The 24,745-nt window shown below is 55.8% G+C and overlaps 1 protein-coding gene across 1 annotated transcript; it reads right to left on the bottom strand.

Annotated features, from left to right (window-relative positions):
- Positions 1 to 6,830: 6,830 nt before the first annotated feature.
- Positions 6,831 to 24,732, bottom strand: ACCS (1-aminocyclopropane-1-carboxylate synthase homolog (inactive)). Its single transcript, XM_008270084.4, has 15 exons — positions 24,010 to 24,732; positions 22,741 to 23,031; positions 20,647 to 20,706; positions 17,660 to 17,730; positions 16,591 to 16,660; positions 15,790 to 15,856; positions 14,790 to 14,887; positions 13,854 to 13,931; positions 13,006 to 13,106; positions 12,421 to 12,510; positions 10,798 to 10,843; positions 10,573 to 10,714; positions 7,670 to 7,812; positions 7,391 to 7,544; positions 6,831 to 7,294 (listed from the first exon to the last, which is right to left on the bottom strand). The coding sequence occupies exons 2-15, from the start codon at positions 23,029 to 23,031 to the stop codon at positions 7,242 to 7,244; spliced, it is 1,464 nt and encodes a 487-aa protein (XP_008268306.1). The 5' UTR covers positions 24,010 to 24,732; the 3' UTR covers positions 6,831 to 7,241.
- Between the last annotated feature and the right edge of the window lie 13 nt (positions 24,733 to 24,745).

Genomic DNA, 24,745 nt, shown 5'->3' on the forward strand with positions numbered 1-24,745 from the left:
TCTTCCAGGTCTCCTGCATGGGTGCAGGGGCCCAAGGACTTGGGCCATCTTCTACTGCTTTCCCAGGCCATAGCTGGATCAGAAGAGGAGCAGCCAGGACTCAAACCGGTGCCCATATGGGATGCTGGAGCTTCAGGCTAGGGCGTTAACCTGCTCGCCACAGCACTGGCCCCTATATTAAGTATTAAAAGCAATCTAGAGATGACAAAGTGTATGACGGTTCCAGCTTCCTGCCTGGGTACACCCTGGTAGGCAGCAGGTGATGGCTCAAACAGTTGGGTTTCTGCCATTCACATGGGACACCCTGATGGAGTTCCTGGCTTCTGGCTTCAAGCTGGCCGAGCCCTGGATGTCGTAGGCAGTTGGAGAGCGGCCCAGTAGATGAAAGAACTCTCTCCCCTTCCCGTCGGTCCTTTCTGCCTTTCAGATAGAATAGGTAGATAAAAACGTAAGTGTACCAGAGTGAGCGAGTAGGTTCTATGCAAATACCAGGCCACTTTATATAACGGACTGGAGCACGCACAGACTGTATCCACAAGGGGTCTGGGCCCAGCCCCCATGGATAACAGTGATGAGTGCATGTGCATCGTCAAATAGCTGTGCTTATGAGGTCTTAAACGTCAAAACAAGCTTGGCTAGCATCAGTCTCTGCCAGGTCTACAAACCCGGCAGAGAGCCCTTCTGTCCTTTGGGTTCGACTGAGGGAGGCAGGTGTAACTTGTCTGATAGCCCGGGCCCGGGACTAGTTACACGTTACTGCAGGCAGCCGGGGAGTCCTGCTCCAGCCAGCCCCTCTGCCTCTCAGAATCTAGTGCAGGTGGACAGAACAGAAGGTCCATTTTCCTGCTTCAAATCTGCTGACGGCTCCCACTTGTCGGCAGTAGAACCCTCCTGTCCGTGATGTCTACACCCGCAAGATGTCCTGTGGCTGCCTACAATCGCTGACAGCACCAAACCTCACACACACCATCTTCTTGTCTTACACATACATCCCTACCTGTGACAAAGCTTACCTTATAAATTAGGCCCGGTAAGAGATGAACAATTACAGATAATGAAGTAGAATAATTATAAGAATATATCATAATCAAAGTGACTTAGAACTTATGGATCAATTAGCTCTGAAGTTTTCCATTTGATATTTCCAAGCCCCAGTAGACTGTGGGTTACTGAAACCATGGAAAGTGAAACTGCGGATAAGCAGGACTTCTGTATAGAAAATTCCTTAACATTCCTCTGGACCCCAGCCCGGACCCCTTGGACAACCTTTCCCTGGCCTTGCCCCCCAGCCCCCTCCCACACACCCACACCCACACCTCCACTGCTCGTCCTCTCGCCACTGCACAAGCTACCCTTCCCTCCTGTGCACCCTTTGGAACTTTCCACCTCGATACCTGTTCTTGCAGGCAAACGGCAGTTCATAAACAGAATCCTGGCTCAGCACTTAGAAGGAGGGTGAACCTTGTCCTGGGCCGACTTAGCTAAGCTGGCAGTGCCTTTCCTGGACTGAGGTTGCTGGTGTGGTTCCGGTTAGGGCTAGCCACGCAAGGAACGTCTGTAAGACTTGGAAGGCAGAAGGGTGGGACGTAACTGTGGATGCCCTGGCTCCAGGGTTGAGGACCCACAGACCCAGCAGCTCCTGTCTGTCTCTTCCTCACCATCTCAGTCCCAGGTGAGACTCGTGCACAGCTCTAAGGCTGCAGCACCAGCTTCTCAGAACAGGTACCTGCTTGTCTGCCTGCACCCGCTGGACATCCGCCTTTCTCCCCGAGCTCCTGCCCGGCTGGCTGACAACAACCAGGCACAGGGGCCACGGTCTCCCACAGACCTCCTCCCCAGCTCCCTACGTTGGTCCCTGCCTGGTGACTTTTCTGTGACCCTCTACCGCCACGCCTCTCCAGGCTGTCATCCTCCCAGTGTCGCCTACAACTGGGCGAGGTGTCATCTCTAGCAAGTCCCTTGTTCATCTCGCTCGGAGAAAACCTGCCTCTCTCACAGAACTCCAACTGACCGAGCCAATAAGTTGTCAGCACAGAAAGTACTTAGCCCTTTCCTCCTTTCCAGTCGAACCACAAATGTGTTTGCCGTCCTCTAATTAAACTTGGCTTGCCAGGTGGTAAAATAGGATTGGGCTAGGCTAGGCCACCTGTGCTAATTCCATAGTCCTTTCCCAGGACTGGGTTTGTTTTCTTAAGAGTTATTATTTGAAAGGAAGAGTTAGAGAGAGGAAGAGAGAGAGAGATCAAGCTTTCCTCTATTGGCTCACCCCTCCCCCCCAAATGGTTGTAATGGCCAAGGCTGGGCCAGGCTGAAGCCAAGAGCCTGGAACTCGATCAGGGTGTCCCACATGAGTGGCAGGGGCCCAAGCACTTGGGCCAGCCTCTTCTGCTTGCCCAGGCATGTTAGCAGGGAGCTGGATTGGAAACAGAGCAGCCGGGGACTTGAACTGACACTCATATGGGATGCTGGCATCACAGGGAGCAGACTCAACTCTACCACAACACTGCCCCGCCCCCCCAAATCAGAGCGATTCTGGCCACATGGACATGCTTCTGGTGATGTCTTTCTCATCTTTAAAGCTCCCTCCTCCATAGGGTTAAGGGTTCAGAATGACTATGCTAAGGGATTTACTAGGATTTTTTATAAAGATTTATTTATTTATTTGAAAGTCAGAGTTACACAGAGAGAGAAGGAGAGGCAGAGAGAGAGAGAGAGAGGTCTTCCATCCACTGGTTCACTCACCAGATGACCGCAATGGCTGAAGCTGCACTGATCCAAAGCCAGGAGCCAGGAGCTTATTCCAGGTCTCCCACGCGGGTGCACTGGCCCAAGGGCTTGGGCCATCTTCTACTGCATTCCCAGCCCACAGCAGAGAGCTGGATCAAAAGTGGAGCAGCCAGGACTCGAACTGGCGCCCATTTGGGATGCCAGCAATGCAACTGGCAGCTTTACCTGCTATACCACAGCACCAGCCCTGGGATTTACTAGGATTTAGCAAATCAAGGCTACTTTCAACCAGATAACCATGGCTCCAATGCACTGCTCATGCAGAAGAAGCAAGCCCGGGAAGAACTCAGTGTCTCTTTCTCAAATAAATACAGTGAAAGAAAGAAAGGAATGAAGAAAAAGCCCTTCCTCAACCCATTTTTTTTTTTTAAAGAAACCCAACATGCAGGTCAGGGTATTTTTTTTTTTTTTTTAGAGATTTTTTTTTTTATCTGAGAGGCAAAGTTACAGAGAGAGGAGAAGGAGAAGGGGAGAGAGAGAGAGAGAGAGAGAGAGAGAGAGAGATCTTCCATCCTGTGGTACACTCCCCAAATGGCCATAATGGCTGGGGCTGGGCCAAGCTGAAGCCAGGAGCCAGGAGCTTCATCCAGCCTCCCGAGGCCCAAGCACTTGGACCACCCTCTGCTGCTTTCCTAGGTGCATTAGCAAGAAACTGGATCGGAAGTAGAGCAGCCAGGACTTGAACTGGTGCCCATCTGGAATGCTGGCATCGTGGGCAGAAGCTTAACCCATTATACCACATTGCTGGCCCCGGGTCAGGGTATGAAGAGGTGGAGCCTTTGAAAAGAGATTACATCATGAGGACTGGGCTCCTGGGGTGGGTGCCCTTACCAAAGAGGCCTGAAGGAGCTTCCTTGCTTAAGAATTCTCATTGAGGGGCTGGCACTGTGGTGTCACAAATAGGCTGCCTGCAATGCTGGCATCCCATATGGGCGCCAGTTCGAGTCCCAGCTGCTCCACTTCCGATCCAGCTCTCTGCTATGGCCTGGGAAAGCACTAGAAGATGGCCCAAGTCCTTGGGCCCCTGCACCTGCATGGGGGACCCAGAGGAAGCTCCTGGCTCCTGGCTCAGGATCTGCGGACCCTTCCTGCAAGGCCGCACCGTCGAGGAGAGCGGGGCGACGGTGTTCTTCCACAAGAAGCACCAGGGACAGGCTTCGGTGAACATGTCCGTCTTTATTCACAGCCACGTATACTTTTAAAGGGCAGGCAGAAGGGGTGTAACTAATTCAAGGCAACACTAATTCTATAGGACAGAACCGACACTGGTGCCAATATGCCTCTCCAATCAGCCTGAAGGTCAAGTACCTAGGGTAGCTTTCCAGGTGGGCCTGGGCCACACCTGGGAGCAGTATACCTGACTGGGAGGAGGCAGGGGTGGGGGAAATGTGCCTGGGGGTCCCGCTGCCTGCTAGCAGTCAGGCTAACTGCATGAGCTAGGCAGGCAGCTTCATGGGATAGCCCACATCGATCCATTTGGAGAGTGAACCAGTGGATGCAAGACCTCTCTCCCTCTCTGCCTCTGCCTCTCTCTACCTCTGATTTTCAAATAAATAAATCTTTAAAAAAATTCTCATTGAGAAAATAAAACTATTTCCCTAGAAATTTCCTGGTCATTTTTTAAAATATTGGCAATAGAGGATTCTTAACAAGAATTCACAGAAGCCATGAAATGTCCAAATGTTTGGGGGCACAGTGTAGGGGATGGGTGAGAATGGTGTGGACTTGGACCTGCGTCTCAGGGTCGCTGCGGGAAGCAGCTCGGGAGACAGAAAGAAAGGTCTTCCTTTGCCGTTGGTTCACCCTCCAATGGCCGCCGCGGCTGGCGCACTGCGGCCGGCGCACCGCACTGATCCGATGGCAGGAGCCAGGTACTTCTCCTGGTCTCCCATGGGGTGCAGGGCCCAAGGACCTGGGCCATCCTCCACTGCACTCCCTGGCCACAGCAGAGAGCTGGCCTGGAAGAGGGGCAACCGGGACAGAATCCGGTGCCCCGACCGGGACTAGAACCCGGTGTGCCGGCGCCGCAAGGCGGAGGATTAGCCTAGTGAGCTGCGACGCCGGCCCTATGCTTGGTCTTGCTTAGGTTCCCGGCAAGGCTTTCATGCAGGTAGTGAATCGAGGAAGTGATCTTAGGGAAGAGAATGGACAGACTGGAATGAGTTAGCCGGAGACAAGAGCAAGCCATCCCAAAGGTGCCTTATAGAGCTGGCCACTGCTGTGGGCACTCAGGCCTCAACCCGAGGGACCGTCCATCTGCGTGGAGAAAAGAAGTCTTTATCCACCAGCCCCTGCTTCGATGGCTCAAGGACCGGGCCAGAAGTGTTAACTCTCTCCTAGTTCCTGGTGTGCACGTGCCCCCAAGGAGTCCATAGGGGTGTGGAGAGAGCCCAGGACAGAAAGTAAGAGATACTGGTGCTGCTGAGAGACTATCGGGCTTCACGTGCACAAAGCTCACTGGCTGCAGTCACAAGCCAAGCAAAATTGTGAGAGGAGAAGACGCACAAGGAACACAGTCTGTCCCATCCACCCTCCGGGGCAGCACGCCCACAGACACACGTGCTCGGCAGAGCACAAGCCCGCTGGAGCTGCAGGCCTCCCTGCAAAGAGAGATAAGCTCGGCACAGGTCCAGATTCCTGGCCCAATCAGCCTGCACGAGGGAGCTCACGTGGATTTCCTCTGAAGAGGCATCCGGAGTCATCCTTCTGGAACATTCTAAAAGGGAAGCGTGGCAGGGAGAATCCTGACATGCAGTGGTAGAGTCGCAGCAGAAGTGCTTGGTGAGGTGCAGGGGGCTCTCTATGGTCACCTCTGAACCTGACCTTCCACAGGGGCTGACGTCTCCTGGGCAAAACAAACCCTGACCCCAGCAATCTCGGAATTGGGAGTGGAAAGGAGCTCTCCCTAGCCCATGGCATTTAAAAATAATTAAGGGTTGCAGGGCATTTGGTGCAGCGGTTAAGCTGTCACTCGGGACACCCACAACCCTATCAGGGTGCCTGGGTTCAGCCTGGCTCTGCTTTCGGTTCCAGCTTCCTGCTAACGTGCACCCTGGGAGACAGCAGATGACGGCTCAAGTCCTTGGGTCCCTGCCACTCGCATGGGAGACCTGGATTGAGCTCTAGGCTCCTGGTTCAACCTGGCCCAGCCCTGGCTGTGGTGGGCATTTGGGGGAGTGAACCAGCACATGGAAGATCTGTCTCCGTCTCTCTGCCTGTCAAACAAAATAACTAACTAACCAACTAAATAAATAAATCTTTAAGAGATTGAAGATGATGGTGGTGGTTGCACAGAGCTGGTTCTCAGGACTGGGGACAGTCGAGGGTGCTGCCGGGAACTGGCAGGAGAGCATGGCCCAGGCACAGGATTTTGGACCACACCCAGCTGACTTAGAATCCTGCCTCTGATGCACTTCTGCTATGTGACATCCATCCCATCATTCCACCTCTTCAAGACTCGGTTTCCCCTTCTGTAAATAGATGACCCAGCACAGTTTCTGGTACAGAGACAGTATTCGACAAAAAGATGGGGTAGAAAAATGAATGAATGAATGAATGAATGATGAATGACCTTAAACCGAAGAGCACGGTTTACAGGAGGAAAGCGTTGATTTCACTGACAGTTTCTTCAAGGAGGAACAAGGAAAGAGTCAGCTCTTCTAAGCAGGTGGTGGTCAGGCTCAGATGAAAACTCACTTAGGCTCAGAACTGAAGCACACCTGGAGACGCGGTGGGCAGCCCTTGGTCCACATACTCAGCATGGCCAGGCCAGCCCCGGTCAGCCAGGCCCCACAGCAGCCTCAGTTCCAGCCCCAAATTGTCCCCCTACAGCCATCGCTAGGTTGCTGTACTTTGGGGACACCAGGAGCCCCAAGGAGGAGAAGAGGAGCACACCAGAGACAGAGGGGCACTTCATTTCCCCCAGAGAAGCCGCTCGTGACTCATGCACGGGCCCTGTTCCCCTCATCCCAAACAGAGGCCTGTCCCAGGTTCCTGGTGTGCTGTGATGGGAACTAACACAATGCATTCCATCCTCCCTGTCATTGAGAGTTAGCACTTTTTTATTATGTTTTTGGCATGCTCGCTGGCAGACATGCTGTTCCCTGGGCTGGTTTCCCTGGCAACCAAGGAAGAGGTATAAAGGCGCAGTTAAAAACAAGGTCCAGGTTGTTTGTTTTTTTCTTTCCCAGGCCCCCCGGGGGGCTGAGGGCTGTGGCTGAGAACAGTCACGACTCCTCCATCCTGCAGATGACTCACGGCAGGTGCACCGAGTGAACAGGGAACAGGGGCGGCCCCGGTTGAACCTCAGCTACAGGGGTCTCCCACTGCCAGAGTTCTACAAGGGCAAAGCCAAGCTGAGCAACTTCCTAACAAGCCAGTCTTCTGCAGCCCCACGAGGCCCTGGGTCAGGTGCAGCGGCACTGAGCAGCTCGCCTGTGCTGGTCACCTGGCTCCTAGGTCCGGAAGTGGGGTCTCCCTTCAAGCACCTGCCGAAACCTCTGCATCCCTGTGTAGGGGAAGACAGGGACCGGTCAGCATGGATGGCTGAGGCTACTGGGGCCAGCAGGGCAGAGGAGCTGGGCGGGGAGGGTGGGCTGCTCACCCAGGCGGAGCCGGTGGGCCTTGTCGGTGAAGACGATGCGGAACCAGCCGGGCTCTTTACACTGGAACGCCTTGCCAGAGGACAGCAGCACCTTGCCGTCCAAAAACCGGCGCCACAGTAGCTCTTCCTCCTTGAAGGTGGCCTGCGGCAGGTACTGGGCGAGAAGCAGAGGCTCCGAGTACAGCCGAGACCTCGCCCCCAGCCCTGCCCTGCCCTGCCCCTCATCTGCTGCAGGGAGGCTTGGACCTCGCTCCGGGCCTGCATCTCCACCTCCATTACCTTCCTCAGGTTGACCCAGATGAAGAGGCCGGCCCCGCGGCTCAGGAAGGGGATCCCCAGGGCGCGCAGCTCCTCAGAGACGTAGGTGTGGGCAGCCTTGAGCCGGGCGTGGTTTTCCGGTAGGTACACCTGGCTGATCCAGTCTGTTGTGGGTGAAAGGGGAGTCAAAGATCAACGTCCCATCAACCCTCCACTCTACCCCGCTGGTCTAAAGGCTGGAAAGAAAAAGTCCACCAGGGCTGGCGCTATGGCATAGTGGGTAAAGCCGCTGCCTGCAGTGCCAGCATCCCATATGGGCACCAGTTCGAGTCCTGGCTGCTCCACTTCTGGTCCAGCTCTCTGTTGTGGCCTGGGAAAGCACTAGAAGATGGCCCAAGTCCTTGGGCCCCTGCACCTGCATGGGGGACCCCGAAGAAGCTCCTGGCTCCTGGCTTCGGATCAGCACAGCTCCGGCCGTTGCGGCCAACTGGGGAGTGAACCAGCAGATGGAAGACCTCTCTCTCTCTCTCTCTCTCTCTCTCTGCCTCTCCTTCTTTCTGTAACTCTTTCAAGTAAATAAATAAATCTGAAAAAGAAAGAAAAGAAAAAGGCCACCAGCCGCCCGTGCCAAGTGCCCCAAGTGACTGTGCCAAGTGCCCCTCCGTCTGGCCGTGGGGTAGGCGGGACACGGACTGCAAATCCAGACTCCGCCCTGACAGCGCCAGGTCCTGCACTCCATTCTGCAGCTGAGAATGACAAGTTTCTCAGGACGCAGAACCCAAGCCAGAGGTTCATCTGGTTAGAAAGTGGTGGTGCTGGCACACCGGGTTCTAGTCCCGGTCGGGGCGCTGGATTCTGTCCCGGTGGCTCCTCTTCCAGTCCAGCTCTCTGCTGTGGCCAGGGAGTGCAGTGGAGGATGGCCCAAGTCCTTGGGCCCTGCACCCACATGGGAGACCAGAAGTACCTCACTCCTGGCTTCGGATCAGCATGGTGCACCGGCTGTAGCATGCCGGCCGCAGTGGCCACTGGAGGGTGAACCAACAGTAAAGGAAGACCTTTCTCTCTGTCTCTCTCTCTCACTGTCCACTCTGCCTGTCAAAACAAAACAAAACAAAAGATGCCACTTGGGACGCCCACATCCCTTATCAAAGTGCCTGGGTTCACGTCCAGGCTCCATCTTGACTTCTGCTCACGAACACCCAGCAAGGGAGAAGGTGACGGCTCCAATACTTGGGTCTCTGCCACCTGTGGGCAACACCTGGATTTAGTCACTGGCTCCTGGCTTTAGCCTGGTCTAGCCCCAGCTGTTGTAGGCATTTGGGGAGTGAACCAGCAAACAGGAGACCCCTCTCTCCCTCTTTTTCTGTCTCTCCTCTGCCTTTCAAATAAATAAATAAATATTTTAAAATCATGCTTTCACATCACACAGCCCAAAGCTCAGGCCCATCAGTGGAGCCCAGGGTAACTGCACCTGGCTGATCCTCATTTGTATTTAAGCTTCATTGTGTGAAGTCCTATGAATTTAAATGCACGTATAGATTTGTGTAGCCCCCACCAGAGTCGGATTCAGAACAGTCCCATCTTCCCAAAGAGGACCCTCATGCTGTGTCGAGTCACCTCCGCTTCTTGGCCATGAATCACTCATCTGTTACATAGAACTTTCCAGAATGTCACAGAAGTAGAATCCTCCAGCACGCCATCTTCTGGGGCTAGCTTCTTTCCCTCAGCCCGATGCCTTTGAAGAGCGGCCTGTGTTGCCATGAGTTTTACTGTAGAACAGTGCTCCACTGTGTGGACGTGCCACAGCCCACGGCTCCAGCCATCTCTGCAGGGCATCTGGGTTGATTCCCACGATAGGCAGCTATGACTAGAGCAGCTACACATTCACGAGATGTGTGGGGCCGTCAGCGCTGAGGCACCTGTGTGTGGCCTAAAGATCAGGACACACCCTGAGAAATGCGTCACTGGGCGATTGGAGCGCTGTGTGAACGCTGCAGAGTGTCCTGCCACAACACTAGGATGGCTATGACGTCACCAGGGGATAACATCTCACGGGACTGCTGTCGTACGTGAGGTCCGTCACTGACCAACTTGTCGACGTGCAGAGCGTGGTATTAGGATAGCCGGGTCATTCCGTCAGGGTGGGTTTAGCTTTCTGAGACGTTGCCGACTTGTGTTCCAGAGTGGATGAACCACTGACACTTCCACCAGCCATGGGTGAGAGTCCGAGCCGCACCCGTGTCAATGCTGGGTGTCCCTGTGTCTTTAAATCTTAGCTGTTGACAGCAGGTGTGTGGTCTCTGAGACTCATTTCCATCATCTTATATAAGGGGAGTGATAGGGCAAACAGGGCTTCTTGCTGCCTGGGATTCCGGAGAGGGACAAGTGAGATGATACAGCACGGGTGTTTGCAGGGCTCAAGGCATGGAGGCAATTAACGGCAAGCTATCCACGCTCACTATGTGAACTTGGAAACAGAATAGATTTGGGGAGAGGGGGAGAGAGGGAGAGGGGGAGGGGGGAGAGGGAAAGGAAGAGGGGGGGGAGGGAGAGAGAGAGAGAGAGAGAGACTTCCATCGTAACAATCTTCTCTAAGCAGCTTCTGCTGTCTTTTAAGTGGTGTTCACGACTAATAACAGTGAGCTCACACCAATGAAGCCCCTGTTACAGGCCAGGTTCAGTGCTGAGTTACCAAGCACACCAACCCCACAGGGCAGGTCCCATTAGGACCCCTGCTGGGGCGTTGTACGGGAAGCAAGGTGATGCACGCTGGGAAGTGATAGGGTAGGCGAGGCTCAGTCCGGGCAGCCCAGCTGGCCCTCTCAATCCCTGCTCTCAGTTCCTCTCTGGGCTGAGCGTCCACGACCCCAGACTCACTGCCGCCCTCCCTCCCCATTCCCAGGTCACCAGGCCCAGGCAGTCACCGTGGTCTCGTAGCAGCTGTGCCATCTGGTGCTGGGCTATGCCACTAAGGCCATAATAGCGGCAGAGTGAAGCCACCGCAGTGGCCACGTCCTGGTTTTCTGTGTACAGCACGCCGAAGCGGAGCCCAGACATCCCGAAGTCCTGGAAGAACGGGCACTTTAGTCCACGGCCAGCCCTCTCCTCCCACCTCCCTGCCCGCCCCCCACGGCTAGCCAGGACCTCACCTTGCTGGTGGACCACATCACGTGGGTCCTCTGGGGGTCTGGCAGCCTGCAGAGAGCACAGCGTGGGAATAGGGCCCAGCAGAGCAGCAGGGCAGCCCACGCGTGTTTGCTTGCACAGATGAGGAGACGGAGGGACGGATCTGGCTCTGGGCCCCAGGCCAAGCCCTGGGGTCATCTCTTTGAACCACCAACTCCCAGGCATCCTTTGGAGCAGGGCTTGACAAAGCACAACCCATAGGCTCAAACCAGCCTGCGGCTTGTTTTTGTAAATAAAGTTTTATCAGAGCACAGTGATTATGCTCATCCCTTCACACAGTGACTATGCAGCAGGGGCGAGTGAAAGAGCAAACAGCAAATGGCCTAGGAGTCTAAAATACTTCCCACCTGGCCCTTTGTGGGAAAAGCTGGCTGTGTCCTGATTCGCAGCATAGCTCAAGTGTCACATCCTCAAAAGGCGCCCTTGACCTTGCCCACCAGCCAGGTGAGCTGGGTACCCTCTGCAGCACTCTCCCAGACTGCATTTCAACGCTCCTCATGGCCAGGAACAAATGACCAGCTGTGTAGTTAGCAGCTAAAAATTTTTTTTCTGGCTAGAATGGAGAGTTCCACCAGCCAGGGCCTATGTCTTTCTGGTTCATGGCTATTCGCCCAGCACCCAGCACACACCACACACCCAGGACCAAGATCATGGGCAAGTCGCTGCTTTCTCTGTGTCTCACTTTCCCAGTCCTTAAAAGGAAGGAATGAAAGCAACAACCCACGCTGGGTCTACTTTGCAGAGCTTGGGGTCGGGGGGACTCCACGAGGGGGCGGGCGGAGAAGCCTCGGCAGGGCTGAAGGGGCCGAGCGAAGCTCAGGGACTGTTGGGACCCCTGCAGCTCCCATTTATAGACTGCACAGGTGATCTGGCCCCAGTATTCCAGAGGTGCTGTGGCCACAGATTATTTGCTTACTGAAACAGAATGAAAAAAGTCTGATACTGCGCTGGGGTGGGGTAGGGGGTTGGCCCAGTGATCAACACGCTGGTTGGGACACCCGCATGCCACAGCGGAGTGCGTGGGTTTGAGCCCCAGCGGGGCTCCCTTTCCAGCTTCCTGCTAATACACACCCTGGGAGGCAGCAAGCCATGGCTCAGGTACTTGAGAGACCTGGATTGAGTTCCTGGCTCCTGGCTTGGGCCCAGGCCCAGCTTTTGTGGGCATTTGGGGAGTGAACCAGAACCTAGCCTCTCTCTCTCTCTCTCACTCTCTCTCTCAGTCAAATAAGTTTCTTTGGAGCCCAATATTTAAAGGGCTGGAAGCGACTGGCACGTGCGTGGGGCGCCAGCAGTATTTGCTGAAACGCATCAATGAGGGAACGAGAGTAAGACTGGGGCTGCCCTGGGGCTGAAGGGAGCAGAAGAGGAAGCCAGGGTCCACCCAGGCAGCCCCTCCTGCAGGGAGTCCCGAGGCCCCTTCCTTGGAGCTCCCAGAAACCCCAGAAACAGACTGAAAACCGCGACTCTAGAGCACTCCTACTCCCCAGGGATCTGAGAAGCAGTGGGGTCAGCCAGATGGAGGAGGGACCGAGCCAGGGAGAGGCCAGGGCGCTGGGAGAGCACAGGGCGCTGGCGGAGAGCCTCACCGTTCCAGGCTGAGGACGCTGCGGTACTCCAGCGCCTCATCAAACACGGACAGCATGTAGACCTCATCCATGACCACGTGCAGCTCGTGCCTGGTGGGGGGGGAGGAGAGAGAGCTCCATTTGGAGGCCCACCCTTCCCTGGGGGTGGCTGGCAGAGCAGCCCAACTCCAGGGGGAACCCAGGCTAGCCCGGGGCTACCAAGATGTCCCCTGAACACCCTCCTTTCTTCTGCTTTTTCAACGCAACAGGACACACACAAAGCCGCCGACAGTGGAGCCCATGACGCTCTATAGGAGAGAGGCGGAGCTACCAGGTACCTCCAGACGGGAGGGGCACCTGAGCGCGGCACCTGGTTCCTAGCGCGTGCACCAAGTGAAAGCTGTCGATATACAAAGAAATGGGGGCGGGGGAGCAGGGGAGAAATAACAGCCCACAAGCTCCCCTCCCCCACCCCACTGCCAGGGAGTGGTCCAAGCAGGAGGCTGGACACAGCAGGAGGAAGAGGACGTCAGGATCTTCCCCAGAGCCCACGTCAGAAGCTGGCTCTGCCCAGCTGCCTGGCGCCAGCAGTGTGGGCCACCTCACCTCTTGGCAAACTCCAGGTACTCCTGCAGCTCCCCTGGGGAGTAGATGTCACCCAGAGGGTTCTGGGGATTGATGAGGATGAGGCCTTTGACCGTCACACCCTGAAACCAGCCATGGGGCAGGAGACCCTCAGCACCTCCTCCAAGGCCAGAGAGACTCACAGCCCCACTGGGCCAGGCTGGTTGCTGGGCGGCTCCCTGGGAAAGTGGCGGGGAACGAGGGCACGAGCCACTGCAAAATGTACAACAAGGCACAGGGTTCCATCCGCAGCACCGCGACTGGGATGACAGCAGGGAACACAGCCCAGAAGGCAAGATGCCCACAGGCCAGCAGGCCAGTGGAGGGCACCGTTGCTGGGAGAACTTGGAGGAGTTCCCACAGTGAACATACACAGCTTTAACAATTGAGGAGGAAAAACAATGGAGGAGACAGATTGCTAACAAGTGGACGGGAGAGGAGCCCTGGAATACTTTCCAGTCTCTGCCCTTCTTGGGGAGACCTCAGGCCCCCTCAAGTCAGGATATCCCTCAAGTCACCAAGGAGACTGGAGGAGCTGCGGACAGACTCTGGCCCTCCACACCAGACCCACGGAGTCAGGATCAGATGGAGTGGGAAGGGACTATTTTGAATGAGGTCGATTGTCAATATACTGACATTTTGGGGTCTTTTCCTGATGGGAAGACCCCCATGAGCAGGTTCTACTGGATTCCCACCTTGGCTCTATGCCATCACCCTACCCACCTGTCCCCATCACGGACTGTTAACTCTACTCTCCCAGGCATGGTGGCCAGTACCCTGCTCAGACCTCCACCCAACCCCCAGCCTTGGATCGGATTGAACCTCCAGACCTCAGAAATAACTCCTTGCAGGGCCACCTCCAGCTTCTCCACTGTGAGCTGAAAGGGACGTGCGTCTGGTCCAGTGACCTGCAAAAACACCCATCAAAGCCACCATTCAAGTTCACTGACCCAGGGCTGGCACTGTGGCATAATGGGTTAAGCCACCGCCTGGGAAGCCGGCATCCCACATGTGTGCCAGTTCAAGATCAGGCTGCTCCACTTCCAATTCAGCTCCTTGCTAATGGCCTGGGAAAGGCAGCAGAAGATGGCCAAAGGGCTTGGGCCCCTGAATCAATGGGAGACCTAGAAGAAGCTCTTGGATCCTGGCTTCAGCTTAGCCCAGCCCTGGCCCTTGCAGCCAGCTGAGGAGTGAACCAGCAGATGGAAGATTGATATCTCTCTCTCTTTCTCTCTCTCTCTTTCTCTCTCTCTCTTTCTCTGTGTGTGCGTGTGTGTGTGTCTTCCTCTTTCTCTGTAACTCTTACTTTCAAATAAATAAATATCTTTTAAAAAATTTGTTGTCCCCCATGCCTGAGCCTTTGGGCCTCTCCTCCCCTGCATTTTCCAGCCTCTTTGGAACATTCTCAAAAGTAAATAAATAAATAAATAAAACACCCCCTACCCATGACATCAGGGGCACCCACCCCTGCACCCTCCCATTGCTGGCAGAGGCCCCAGGGGTCTCTGGCTGTTGTCCCAAGATCATCTCTGCCTGTTCCCGCTCCGCCATGTCTAAGACTGGCCTTCGGCTCTGACATGGCCTTCAGTGATCTCAGGGCTTGGAGCCTGGGCCCTCCGGGGAGCCCAAGCTTGGGGTAGTCATGTGGCCACAGAAGGCTCCATTCCTTCCTCCCTGGACTTCCTCCCCCATGCACCCTCGAATTCCGACACAGGAAGTGGCCTACAGGTGACCCGGGTCCCACCTGGGAGGCCAGGCGCTCTTACCTCACTGTCCAGATGGACGTAGGCCAGACGGACATGGCTGTTGAGATAGACGTGCTGTGTGATGGCTCCGTAGTAAGGGGTGGGGATCAGGAACACTTCTGGGGATGGAGTGGGCGGGGCCTGTGACCTTCTGGCTGGAACATCCCAGACTCCTGTCCAAGCCTTCAACATCCTTGGGGAACATTTGGTGCAGGCTCCACTTCCCAAAACCCTTTCTAAAGCCTGCATCCATGAGCCCAGTCCCTTCGCGATAACTGACAGCTAAGAATTGCAGAGCACCTCCCTTGTGCTGGGCACTTTGCTGCTCATTCCTTCCATTTTATCTCATTGGAGCCTCACCATCAAGCTCATTATCATTATCGGTGAAGCTATCACAAGCGGGCCTCTGTCCTCTGGATCCAATAACCCTGACCATGACCAGGTCCTGGTCACTTCCACTCAGCAGCCATTCTGAGTTTCTTCCTGCCAAGACAGCACCACTGGGGGACACATTGTCAGCTATGACTGACATTGTGTCCAAAGAAGGTGAGCACTCCCCCAGCCCTGGGGGAATCCAGCACGTGTGGCTTAAGCCAAGCCTGGCTCTCCGAGTCCTGTTTGCATGGACTGGGCTGGTGAGTAAGACGTAAGGAAACTGCGCTGGGACTTGGCAGAGAAACAGAATCTCCGTTTCCCTCTGCTGAGAAAAAAGGGGACAGCCACCACCTCCTCCCTTTCTTTCTGCTTTGAGACCTGTTGTCACACGCAGGTGTGACAGCCACCTGGGGAGCACTGGAGGAAAGGCCACAGTAGCCACGCAGAGAAGCTCCAGAACCCTGACACCACATCGGCCTCCCCTGGGTGTCTCTTCTCTCAGGGGAGCCATTCATTCCCCTGCTGTGGTCCAGGCGATTCTCTTTAGCCAGAGAGCACTGGGATTGCAGTCCCTGAGGCTGGGCAACAGGGGTCGCTGCAGGCACGGGGCTGCCCCGGCGCAGGGTGGGCCACGGGGTCCACTTACCCCCTGCTTCACACAGCACAGTGGCCAGGGCAGAGAAGACGGAGGCACAGCCATTCAGAACGACCACCTGAGGGTGACACACGCAGGGGACGGAGGTGATTCCAGGAGACAGCAAAGGACCCACAGCCTCTGTCGCAGGACAGCACAGGAGGAAAGACAGAGCCCTCCTCTGTGCCCTTCGGGGCTCAGTCCCAGCAAAGCCACAGGAGGGGGCCTGAAGGCCCCTCCTGACCAACAGCCAAGTTCACTGGTAGGACCTTGCTCCAGGTCACCTGGGCAAGAAGAGGGAGCTGCTCATGGCGATGGTGTCACCCAGAGGTGTGCAAAGAGGCCACAGCACAGCACGGGCAGAACTCACCCCCGAAGTCTGAAGATGGAGGACTTGGGGGGAGCAGGAGGAGGCACCCCTTACTCTGCTTTGAAACCGCTCAAGGCTGAAACCACTGAGTCGGCCGCAGCAGTTCAGACCCAAAGCGGGACGCCCACAGCCCATATCCGAGAGCCTGGGTTCGAGTTCCAGCTCCACTCCCAAGTCCCGCTTCCTGCTGATGCACACCCCAGGAGGCAGCAGGTGAGACTCCCGCATTGTGTCCCAGCTTCAGACGAGCCCAGCCCTGGTGGTTGTGGGCATTTGCAGAGCAAACCAGCAGGCAGAAGCTCTGTCTCTCTGCATCTCAAATAAATGGGAGTTTTTCAAGAAAAATTCCAAGGGAAGGGCAGACGCTAACCACACCTTACCCTTAGCCAGACAGAAGTTGGGGGTGGGGGCCCAAAAGCAGAAAGAGTGAGGGGGCTACTCACATTCTCCGGTCTGAGGGCAGTGCGGCTCTTGCAGTAGAGAGACAGGAACTTGGCCACTTCCTCCCGGAGGCTGGAGACCAGACAGACAGATAGGCCACCCCACAGCTCCTGCGGCCACTCCTTCGGCAGCCACCACCTCTCTCCCCTGGTCTGGACCCATCTCCACTCCTGGGCACCCACTTCCCCCCAGCAGGCACAGGTGCTGTCACGTCCATTCTCAGTCGGCCTAGGAACCCCAACCCCACCCCCTGGCAGACTTCAGGGGGTATCGAAGGAGTAGTGTGCGTGAAGACACAATCGTCGCCATCCTCATCACAGAAACTTCCCCTAGTTCCTATGTGGACACTTAGTGAACAGTCCCCTTATGCGTGCGGATGCGATTTGGAGAATAGCGTTTACTCTTCATAATACTATAAGGCACACCTACTGTTCCTATTTTACAAGGAGACTTGAGGTTTGATGGGATTACGCTACCTGCTGTAAAAATGGCACAGTCCGCACTCAAGCCCCCAGTGCCCACCCTCCTAACGAGTGCTGTCAGAATCAGGGCTGGGATTGATCCTCCTTGGCCACCGAACCCTTCGAAGCGTGCCTGGGCCTCAGGAAGTGCTCAGCAGGCACGGATATTAGCAGTGCTGTGTACCGCCTCCCATCCTACCCTCAGGAAAAGATTCCTTGCCTCGTGAGTCTTCATGCCCACGCCTCTGGCCCGGGTTCGTGAAACCCCCCTGGCAGCTCCTGAGCTGGGGAGGGGCTGGCAGGGACACCAGTTCCCTGCAGATGTCCCAGGAGGCCTGTGCCCACGGCTCTCCAGGATGAGGCTTTCTCGACCTGCCACTATGAACACTGGCGCTGGAATCATCTTGGCTGGGGGCAGGGAGGGAGGCCATCCTGGGCACTGTCAAAGCTTTAGCAACACCCCCTGGGCCCTACCTACTATATGCCAGCAGTGCACCCCTTGCCACTATGATGACCCCCAAATGTCTCCAGGCAGTGCCACAACCCAGCCACCCCCCTCCAAGGGAAGCAGAGCCGCCCTGTGTTGAGAACCACATGCACAGTCACTTACAACAGATGTCCCCTCCAGTCGGGGTACTGCAGCAGGGCCGGCTCCACCCGCAGCATGTCGCTCTGAGTCAGCTGGGGACAGGGAGGAAAGAGCAAGTCTGAGGGCCGGCACTGCCCCTGCAGCTGGCCAGCACCAGTGCCTTTCGAGTCACTAGGCTCACTAGGCTAATCCTCTGCCTGCGGTGCCAGCACCCCAGGGATTCTAGTCCCGGTTGGGGCACTGGATTCTATCCCAGTTGCTCCTCTTCCAGTCCAGCTCTCTGCTGTGGCCCAGGAAGGGCAGTGGAGGATGGCCCAAGTGCTTGGGCCCTGTACTCGCATGGGAGACCAGGAGGAAGCACCTGGCTCCTGGCTTCGGATCGGTGGAGCACACCAGCCGTAGCGGCCACTTGGGGAGTGAACCAACGGAAAAAGGAAGACCTTTCTCTCTGTCTCTGTCTCTCTCTCTAACTCTTCCTGGCAAAAAAAAAAAAAAAAAAAAAAAAAAAGTCAATGGCTTGTCCTGCTCGCTCGTCAGAGAAACCACTAGCAGAGTGGCACCCACGTGTGGCATTTTCATGCCCGTTTGGCAGATGACAAAACCAAGGCTCAAAAAAGTGAGATGGCTCAGCCAACATCACTGAGACCAAACCTAGATTTTCTGACTCCTAGTCCAGTGCTCTTTATACAATGTTGCTACCTAAAAAAAAATTTTTTTTTTTTAAATTTGAGAGGTCGATTTGCCGGGACAGGGATGGGAGACCATGCCACTGAGCTCTACAAGGGGTGACAGAAGAGACCCCCGACTTGGGTGCTACCTCCCTGGTCCTGGCTCCAACTCCTGGAGGGACATGGCCACCGGCCACCGCTGTCTGCAGGCTCAGCGCCACCTCCCACTTGAGACATTGTGGCAGCTTCTAGTCCACCCACCCCTGACCCGGTGCTGGGTCAGTCATTGCTAGGGCATCATGGGTAGGGTGTCCAGGACGGGCTAATGATATGGGGGCCTTGGGCCCTGGGACCAGAGGAAGAAGAGGAATCAGCCACTCCTGTACACCTGTGGAGAGCCTGTTCCCTCCCGTCCTTCCTGCTTTACCGCCGATCCAATATGGCAGCCATGGCCAACTGTGGCTACCGACCACACCAACGCTGGCTGGTCCAAACCGGGACACACTGGCTTCCGAAGACTCGGTATGAAAAGTGAATGTGAAATATACCATTCTTTTTTTTTTATCAATTACATGTTAAAAAGGTCACATTTGGAGGTAAATAAAATAAATTTTACCAAGTTTTTATTTTTACCTTTTTAGTAGAAAATTTAAAATTATATACGTGGCTCAGCTTTTGGATATTTCAGTGCTGAGCTGTTCTAGAAGGAAGAGCTGGCTTTGGGTAAAGCAGGCCTTTAAAACCTACTCCCGGCACAGGGGTTTGGCCTGGCAATTAAGATGCCTGTGGCCCACACCAGAGTCCCCGGGTTTGATGCCCTGGCTGTGCTCCTGATAATACAGACCCCGGAGCAGTGATGGCGCAAGTGGTTGGTTCCTGCCACCCATGTAGGAGACTGAGGTTGAGTGTCCAGCTCCCAGCTTTGGCCTGGCCCAGCCCCAGCTGTTGGGGTCATCTGGGCAGCACATCAGCACAGTGGGGAGTTCTCTAAATGCCTGCAACAGGAAACTCAGTCCGGGTCTCCCGTGTGGCTGTCAGAGACCCCATTACCTGAGCCGCACCTGCTGTCTCCCAGGGTGCGAATGAGCCAAGAGCTAATAGAGCCAGGACTGGAAGCAGGCAGGCACTGTGACACGGGACAAGGGTGTCCCAACGGTACCTCAGCTGCTGTGCCAAAGGCCCGGCCCTCACACATATTCTAGAAAAAGAGGAACACCTACTCCCTACAACCCCTGCTTCCCAGAGCTGAGACTTTTGCACCTTTAGAAACAGGTTCCTGGGACCAGTGCTGTGGCTTAGCAGGTTAAGCCTCAGCCTGTGGTGTTGGCATCCCATATGGGCGCTGGTTCAAGTCCTGGCTGCTTCACTTCCAATCCAGCTCCTTGCTAATGGTCTGGGAAAAGCAGCAGAAGGTGGCTTAAGTCCTTGGGCCCTTGCAACCGCGTGGGAGACCCGGAAGAAGCTCCTGGCTCCCGGCTTCAGATTGGCCACTGCAGCCATTTGGGGCGGGAACCAGCGGATGGACGATCTCTCTCGCACTGTGTGTCTCTGCCTCTCTCTGTGTCTGTAACTCGGCCTCTCAAATAAATAAATAAATCCTTAACAAAAAAAAAAAAGAGAGAGAGAAAGAAAGAAAGAAAAGAAAAAACCAGGTTCCTTTGGGTTAAGCACTGCGGTTTCTACAAACCCAGACCAACATTCCAGCCGTGGGAGACCCATTTAGCAGGTATCTCCAGTGGTTTGCTGGAGAGGCCTCTCACCAGCTCAAAAAATCTGACTATGAAATTTTTAGGAATTTTACAAACTGTGTTTAAAAAAAAAAACATTAAATTAACAAACTTGGAACTAAATGATTTCCCTTCCAAAGGCAGGAAGCACTCAAACATCCGTGCCTGGCGACTTGGTGCCCTGTCCAACCCACAGCTCTCCCGACATTAGCTCCGCCTCTGTGTCTGCATAGACACAGAGTGTGCTCTGCCGTGCCTGACCACAGAGGGCGCCCTTACACTATGAAACCAGCACAGCTACAGAGCGGGGCTTTATTTTGTGCCCTGCAGAGCCAGCTGCTACAAACCCACAACATAGCATTGAGCGCTTCCCCTCTAGGACCCAGCACCCAACACAGCAGGAGAGGCTGAGTCAGGGAGAGTCTGAGCAGAAACAGGGCAGAAGGGGGAAGTGACCGGCCCAAAATCACACAGACGCTTGTCCCCAAGGCAGAGCTGCAGCCGTGGGTCTCCTCACTCCCAGGCCACAGCTGCCGAGCCTCTCACAGGCTCCTGGGGAGGGAAGAAGTCCCTTGAGGGTGGCGATGTCACCCGTGGCACCCCCAGGACTTACCCGGCTTTGCAGCAGGTCGAAGCAGAGCTTGTTCTCACTGACGCCCAGGTTAATGATGCCCTGGAGATGAGAGGTGCAGAGACAGGGTAGGCACGGCAGAGGGTACCTGTGAAAGGCCCGAGAAGCCCACCAGGGCGGCACAAGGTGGGGGGGCTCTCTACAACCCACCCTTGCGACCGCCCTCTTTATCTTGTTCAAGCTGTGCCCTGACCCCTCAGCTCCCAGATCCCCTCTTCCCATTTCTAGAGAGTCGTCCAAATGCTGTCTCCTCCAGGAAGCCTTCCCCAAACATCCCCGGAAGCCATCTTTTCTTCTAGATCCCACAGCTCTTTTTTTGGTTTTTAGATTTATTTGAATGGCAGAGTTATAGAGTGAGGACACACACACACACACACACACACAGAGGGAGAGGGAGAGAGAGAGAGAGGGAGAGAGTGAGCTTCCATTCGCTGGTTCACTCCCCAGATGGCTGTAATGAACCAAGCTGAAGCCAGGAGCCAAGAGCTTCCTTAGAGCCTCCCACATGGGTGCAGGGACCCAAACACTCGGTCCATCTTCTGCTGCTCTTCCCAGGCCACCAGCAGGAAGCCGCATTGGAAGCAGAACAGCCGGACTCTACTGGTGCCCATCTGGGACGCTGGCGTCGCAGGTGGCGGCTTTACCTATTGTGCCACAGCGGGGGCCCCAGCCCTTTTTTTAAAAAATCATCTTTTTTAAAAAAAAAAGTTATTTATTTGATATGTAGGGAGACAGAGGGAAAGAAACGAGAGAGAGAAAGAGAGAGCTTCCATCCACTGGTTCTCTCCTCAAATAGCTGGGCTGCACTCCAATTGGCGACAGGAACTCAATTCGGGCCCCTCACTTGGGTGGCCAACGCCCAACTCGTTGAGCCATCACTGCCGTCCTCCAGGGTCTGCATTGGCAGGAAGCTGGGGATGAGAGCTAGAGCTGGGTGCTGAACCAAGTACTCCACTGTGGAACACGGACAGCCCGACAGGCTTCTTAAATGCTAAGTCAAACACCTGTCCATTAGAAATTTTAAACAAAATTTCTCTTTAATAGAGAGAGAGAGAGAGAGAGAGAGGGAGAGGGAGAGGGAGCCTCAACTCTTTATCTATCCCTTTCAAAGCTCTGGTCAGTTTTGGTCCAGGAATTGATGGACCTGCTGTCTCTCTCCGACTGATGGGAAGCTGTGGGATGGTCAGGTGTATGTCCAAGACACCACTGGGTCTCTCAAGGGGCTTAGCAAAACTCATTATATGTTTACAGGATGAAAGAATACAGTATGGAGGCTGGCGCTGTGGCACAGTGGGTTAAAGCCCTGGCCTGAAGCGCAAGCATCCCATATGGGTTCCAGTTCTAGTCCCGGCTGCTCCTCTTCCCATCAGCTCTCCACCACGGCCTGGGAAAGCAGTGGAAGACGGCCCAAGTGCTTGGGTCCCTGCACTCACATGGGAGACCCGGAAGAAGCTCCTGGCTCCTGACTTTGGATGGGCTCAGCTCCAGGAGTTGCAGCCATTTGGAGAGTGAACCAGTGCATGGAAGACCTCTCACTCTATCTCTGGATACTCTGGAACTCTGTATTTCAAATAAATAAAAATAAATCTTTTTTAAAAAATAGTAAATACAGTGAACTCGCACTCTGACCGGACAGAAACAGGCGGCAGAGGATCAATAAGAAAAGCCCATGTGTCAGCGTAAATGCTGCCCTTGGAGGCCCTGACTCCACCCCCTGCCAGGGCATTTATTTCCTAAGAGAGGGAGTTTGGAAGGCACAAGCCAAGCTCTCCCTTCCAGAATCCCCAGGCCTCCTGCACAGCCAGCTCCTGACCCCTGAGTTACAGGCAGCAGTGAAGGAAGAGGAAAAGGTGGAACTTGAAGGAGCTAAGATTGTAACCAAGAAAAATCCAAGTTCCTCCACGTACAACCCGTCCACCCACAACCCTCTGTAACTCTGCCTTCAAAATACATTCACCGCACCCACCCTGCCCCGCTTTTCACCTGACAAGAGCAAGTTGGCTTCTACCAGTCATGGGGAGGTAGCCCACCCTGCAGGCCCCTCCTGGGTGGCAGTGGGGAGGGGGCTTCACTCACACTGGGGTTCTGGTCCTCGTCATATATATCCATGCAGTAGGTCCTGTAGCCCTCCTCGGCCGAGTCCCAGAACCACTTAATGACTCTCCCTCTACAGGACAAGAAGGGGCTGTCACCGGAGAACGTGGCGGCCGGATCGCCCACGCCGTGGGTCCCCGGCAGCTTCTGGTCCGGTTCTCCGCAGCATTGTCTTTCCAAGTCATCTCCGCAGCCCCCACTCAGGTCTCGCGTGGAGGCTGGGCCCGGAGAGGCAGCAGGTGCCCCGGATTCCTTCTGAGAAACGGTGGACATCTGCAGGAGGCAAGAGCATTCAACACGTGGACATCTGGGGAGCAAACCAATGGACAGAAGAGCGCTCTCTCTCTCTCTCTCTCTCTCTCTCTCTCTCCACCTGACAAGTAAACGTGGCTCCGCCTGACAAGTAAACGTGGTGTGTGTTTTTTTGTGTGTTTGTTTTTTTTGTTTTTGTTTTTGTTTTTGTTTTTTTTACAGGCAGAGTGGATAGTGAGAGAGGGAGACAGAGAGAAAGGTCTTCCTTTTGCCGTTGGTTCACCCTCCAATGGCCGCCACGGCTGGCGCGGTGCGGCCGGCGCACTGCGCTGATCCGATGGCAGGAGCCAGGTGCTTCTCCTGGTCTCCCATGGGGTGCAGGGCCCAAGCACCTGGGCCATCCTCCACTGCACTCCAGGGCCACAGCAGAGAGCTGGCCTGGAAGAGGGGCAACCGGGACAGAATCCGGCGCCCCGACCGGGACTAGAACCCGGTGTGCCGGCGCCGCAAGGCGGAGGATTAGCCTAGTGAGCCACGGCGCCGGCGTAAACGTGTTTTTAAAACTGCTCCCAGCAGAGTGTAGCCTGGGAACCTGACGGTGGTGTAGGGTGTAGGGTAGGCTGAGATGACCGAGTGGTCTGGAGCAGACGATGGGTGCCAGGAGAGGGTAGGCCCGTCCTGTGCGTGGAAGTGAGCTCCCTCGCTCTGCTGAGCCCGTCTCCGTTCCCCCCACAGAGGGCAGAGCAGTAGCCGCCACCAGGTAGCAGGCAGGATTTAAACACTGCATAGGTTCCAGGCTGCGGGACACAGTTCAACCACACAGCAGTCACTGTATCATCACTGCCCGCTCCCGTCAAGTCAAGTCCCCGGTCCTGGTGTGCAAGCCTGCTCACATCAAATGACCCAGCGACCCAGGGAGCCCCCTTGGGGCTACATTCCACCCCACGAGGTCTTCTCTGGGATCCTCCCCTAACTGGCTGGGCTCTCCCCAGCGCTCACCTCCGTAGACAGCCCGGGGTCTCAGGACTGGGCAGCGGGGCAGGCAGAGGAGGCCGGCGTGGGTGCTCAGCCTGGGTCCTGGGTGTGGACGGTTCCCAGCTCCCCGTGTCCAGTGCGGTGACCGCGAGCCCACGGCCGCGCCTGGCTAGGCTTGGGAGATGGACTTCGGAATCCCGCTGACGGTCACTACACACCGAAAAAGGGGAGGTCCGGAGGCCGGAGGAAGCCTCGGGAGAGAGGGCTCCGGGATTCCGGGAGGAGGAAGTGTGTTCGGGGCCAGGGAAGGGCGGAGACTTCTGCAAAGCGGGCAGAGGGAAGCCCGGCGGTCGGGTGATCGCGCCTCCCCGGCGGCGCTGTGGGACACCGCGCGGGGGCCCGGCACGCGCGCCCGCAGAGTCCGTTTCCCACGCCCGGAAACGCCCTCCACCGCTGCACGCGCGACCGAGACAGGCGGGACCCGGGAGCCGGGGCCGGACTTGCGTTACCGCTCGCCCGCCACCTGGCGACCCGGGCCGGAGGGGCACACCAGGGAGGCCGGGCCTCCGCTGCCGATCCCTGCAGGGAAGAGGGGCAGGCGCAGGGGAGAGGGCGCCGCGAGGACCTCCTGGAGGAAGGAGACCGCCGGCTGGCTCCTCGGGAGCTTGGCGGGAGCTGGAGGGTCCTCCCCGGCTGGCATCCTGTCGCAGCGGGCCTTAGTCCTCTGGTTTTCAGATTTTGAAAGCCAGCCCCTGGGAAC

Source organism: Oryctolagus cuniculus, chromosome 1 (assembly GCF_051225735.1).
Source record: "Oryctolagus cuniculus isolate XC-2025 breed Fujian yellow rabbit chromosome 1, ASM5122573v1, whole genome shotgun sequence".
NCBI lineage: Eukaryota > Metazoa > Chordata > Mammalia > Lagomorpha > Leporidae > Oryctolagus > Oryctolagus cuniculus.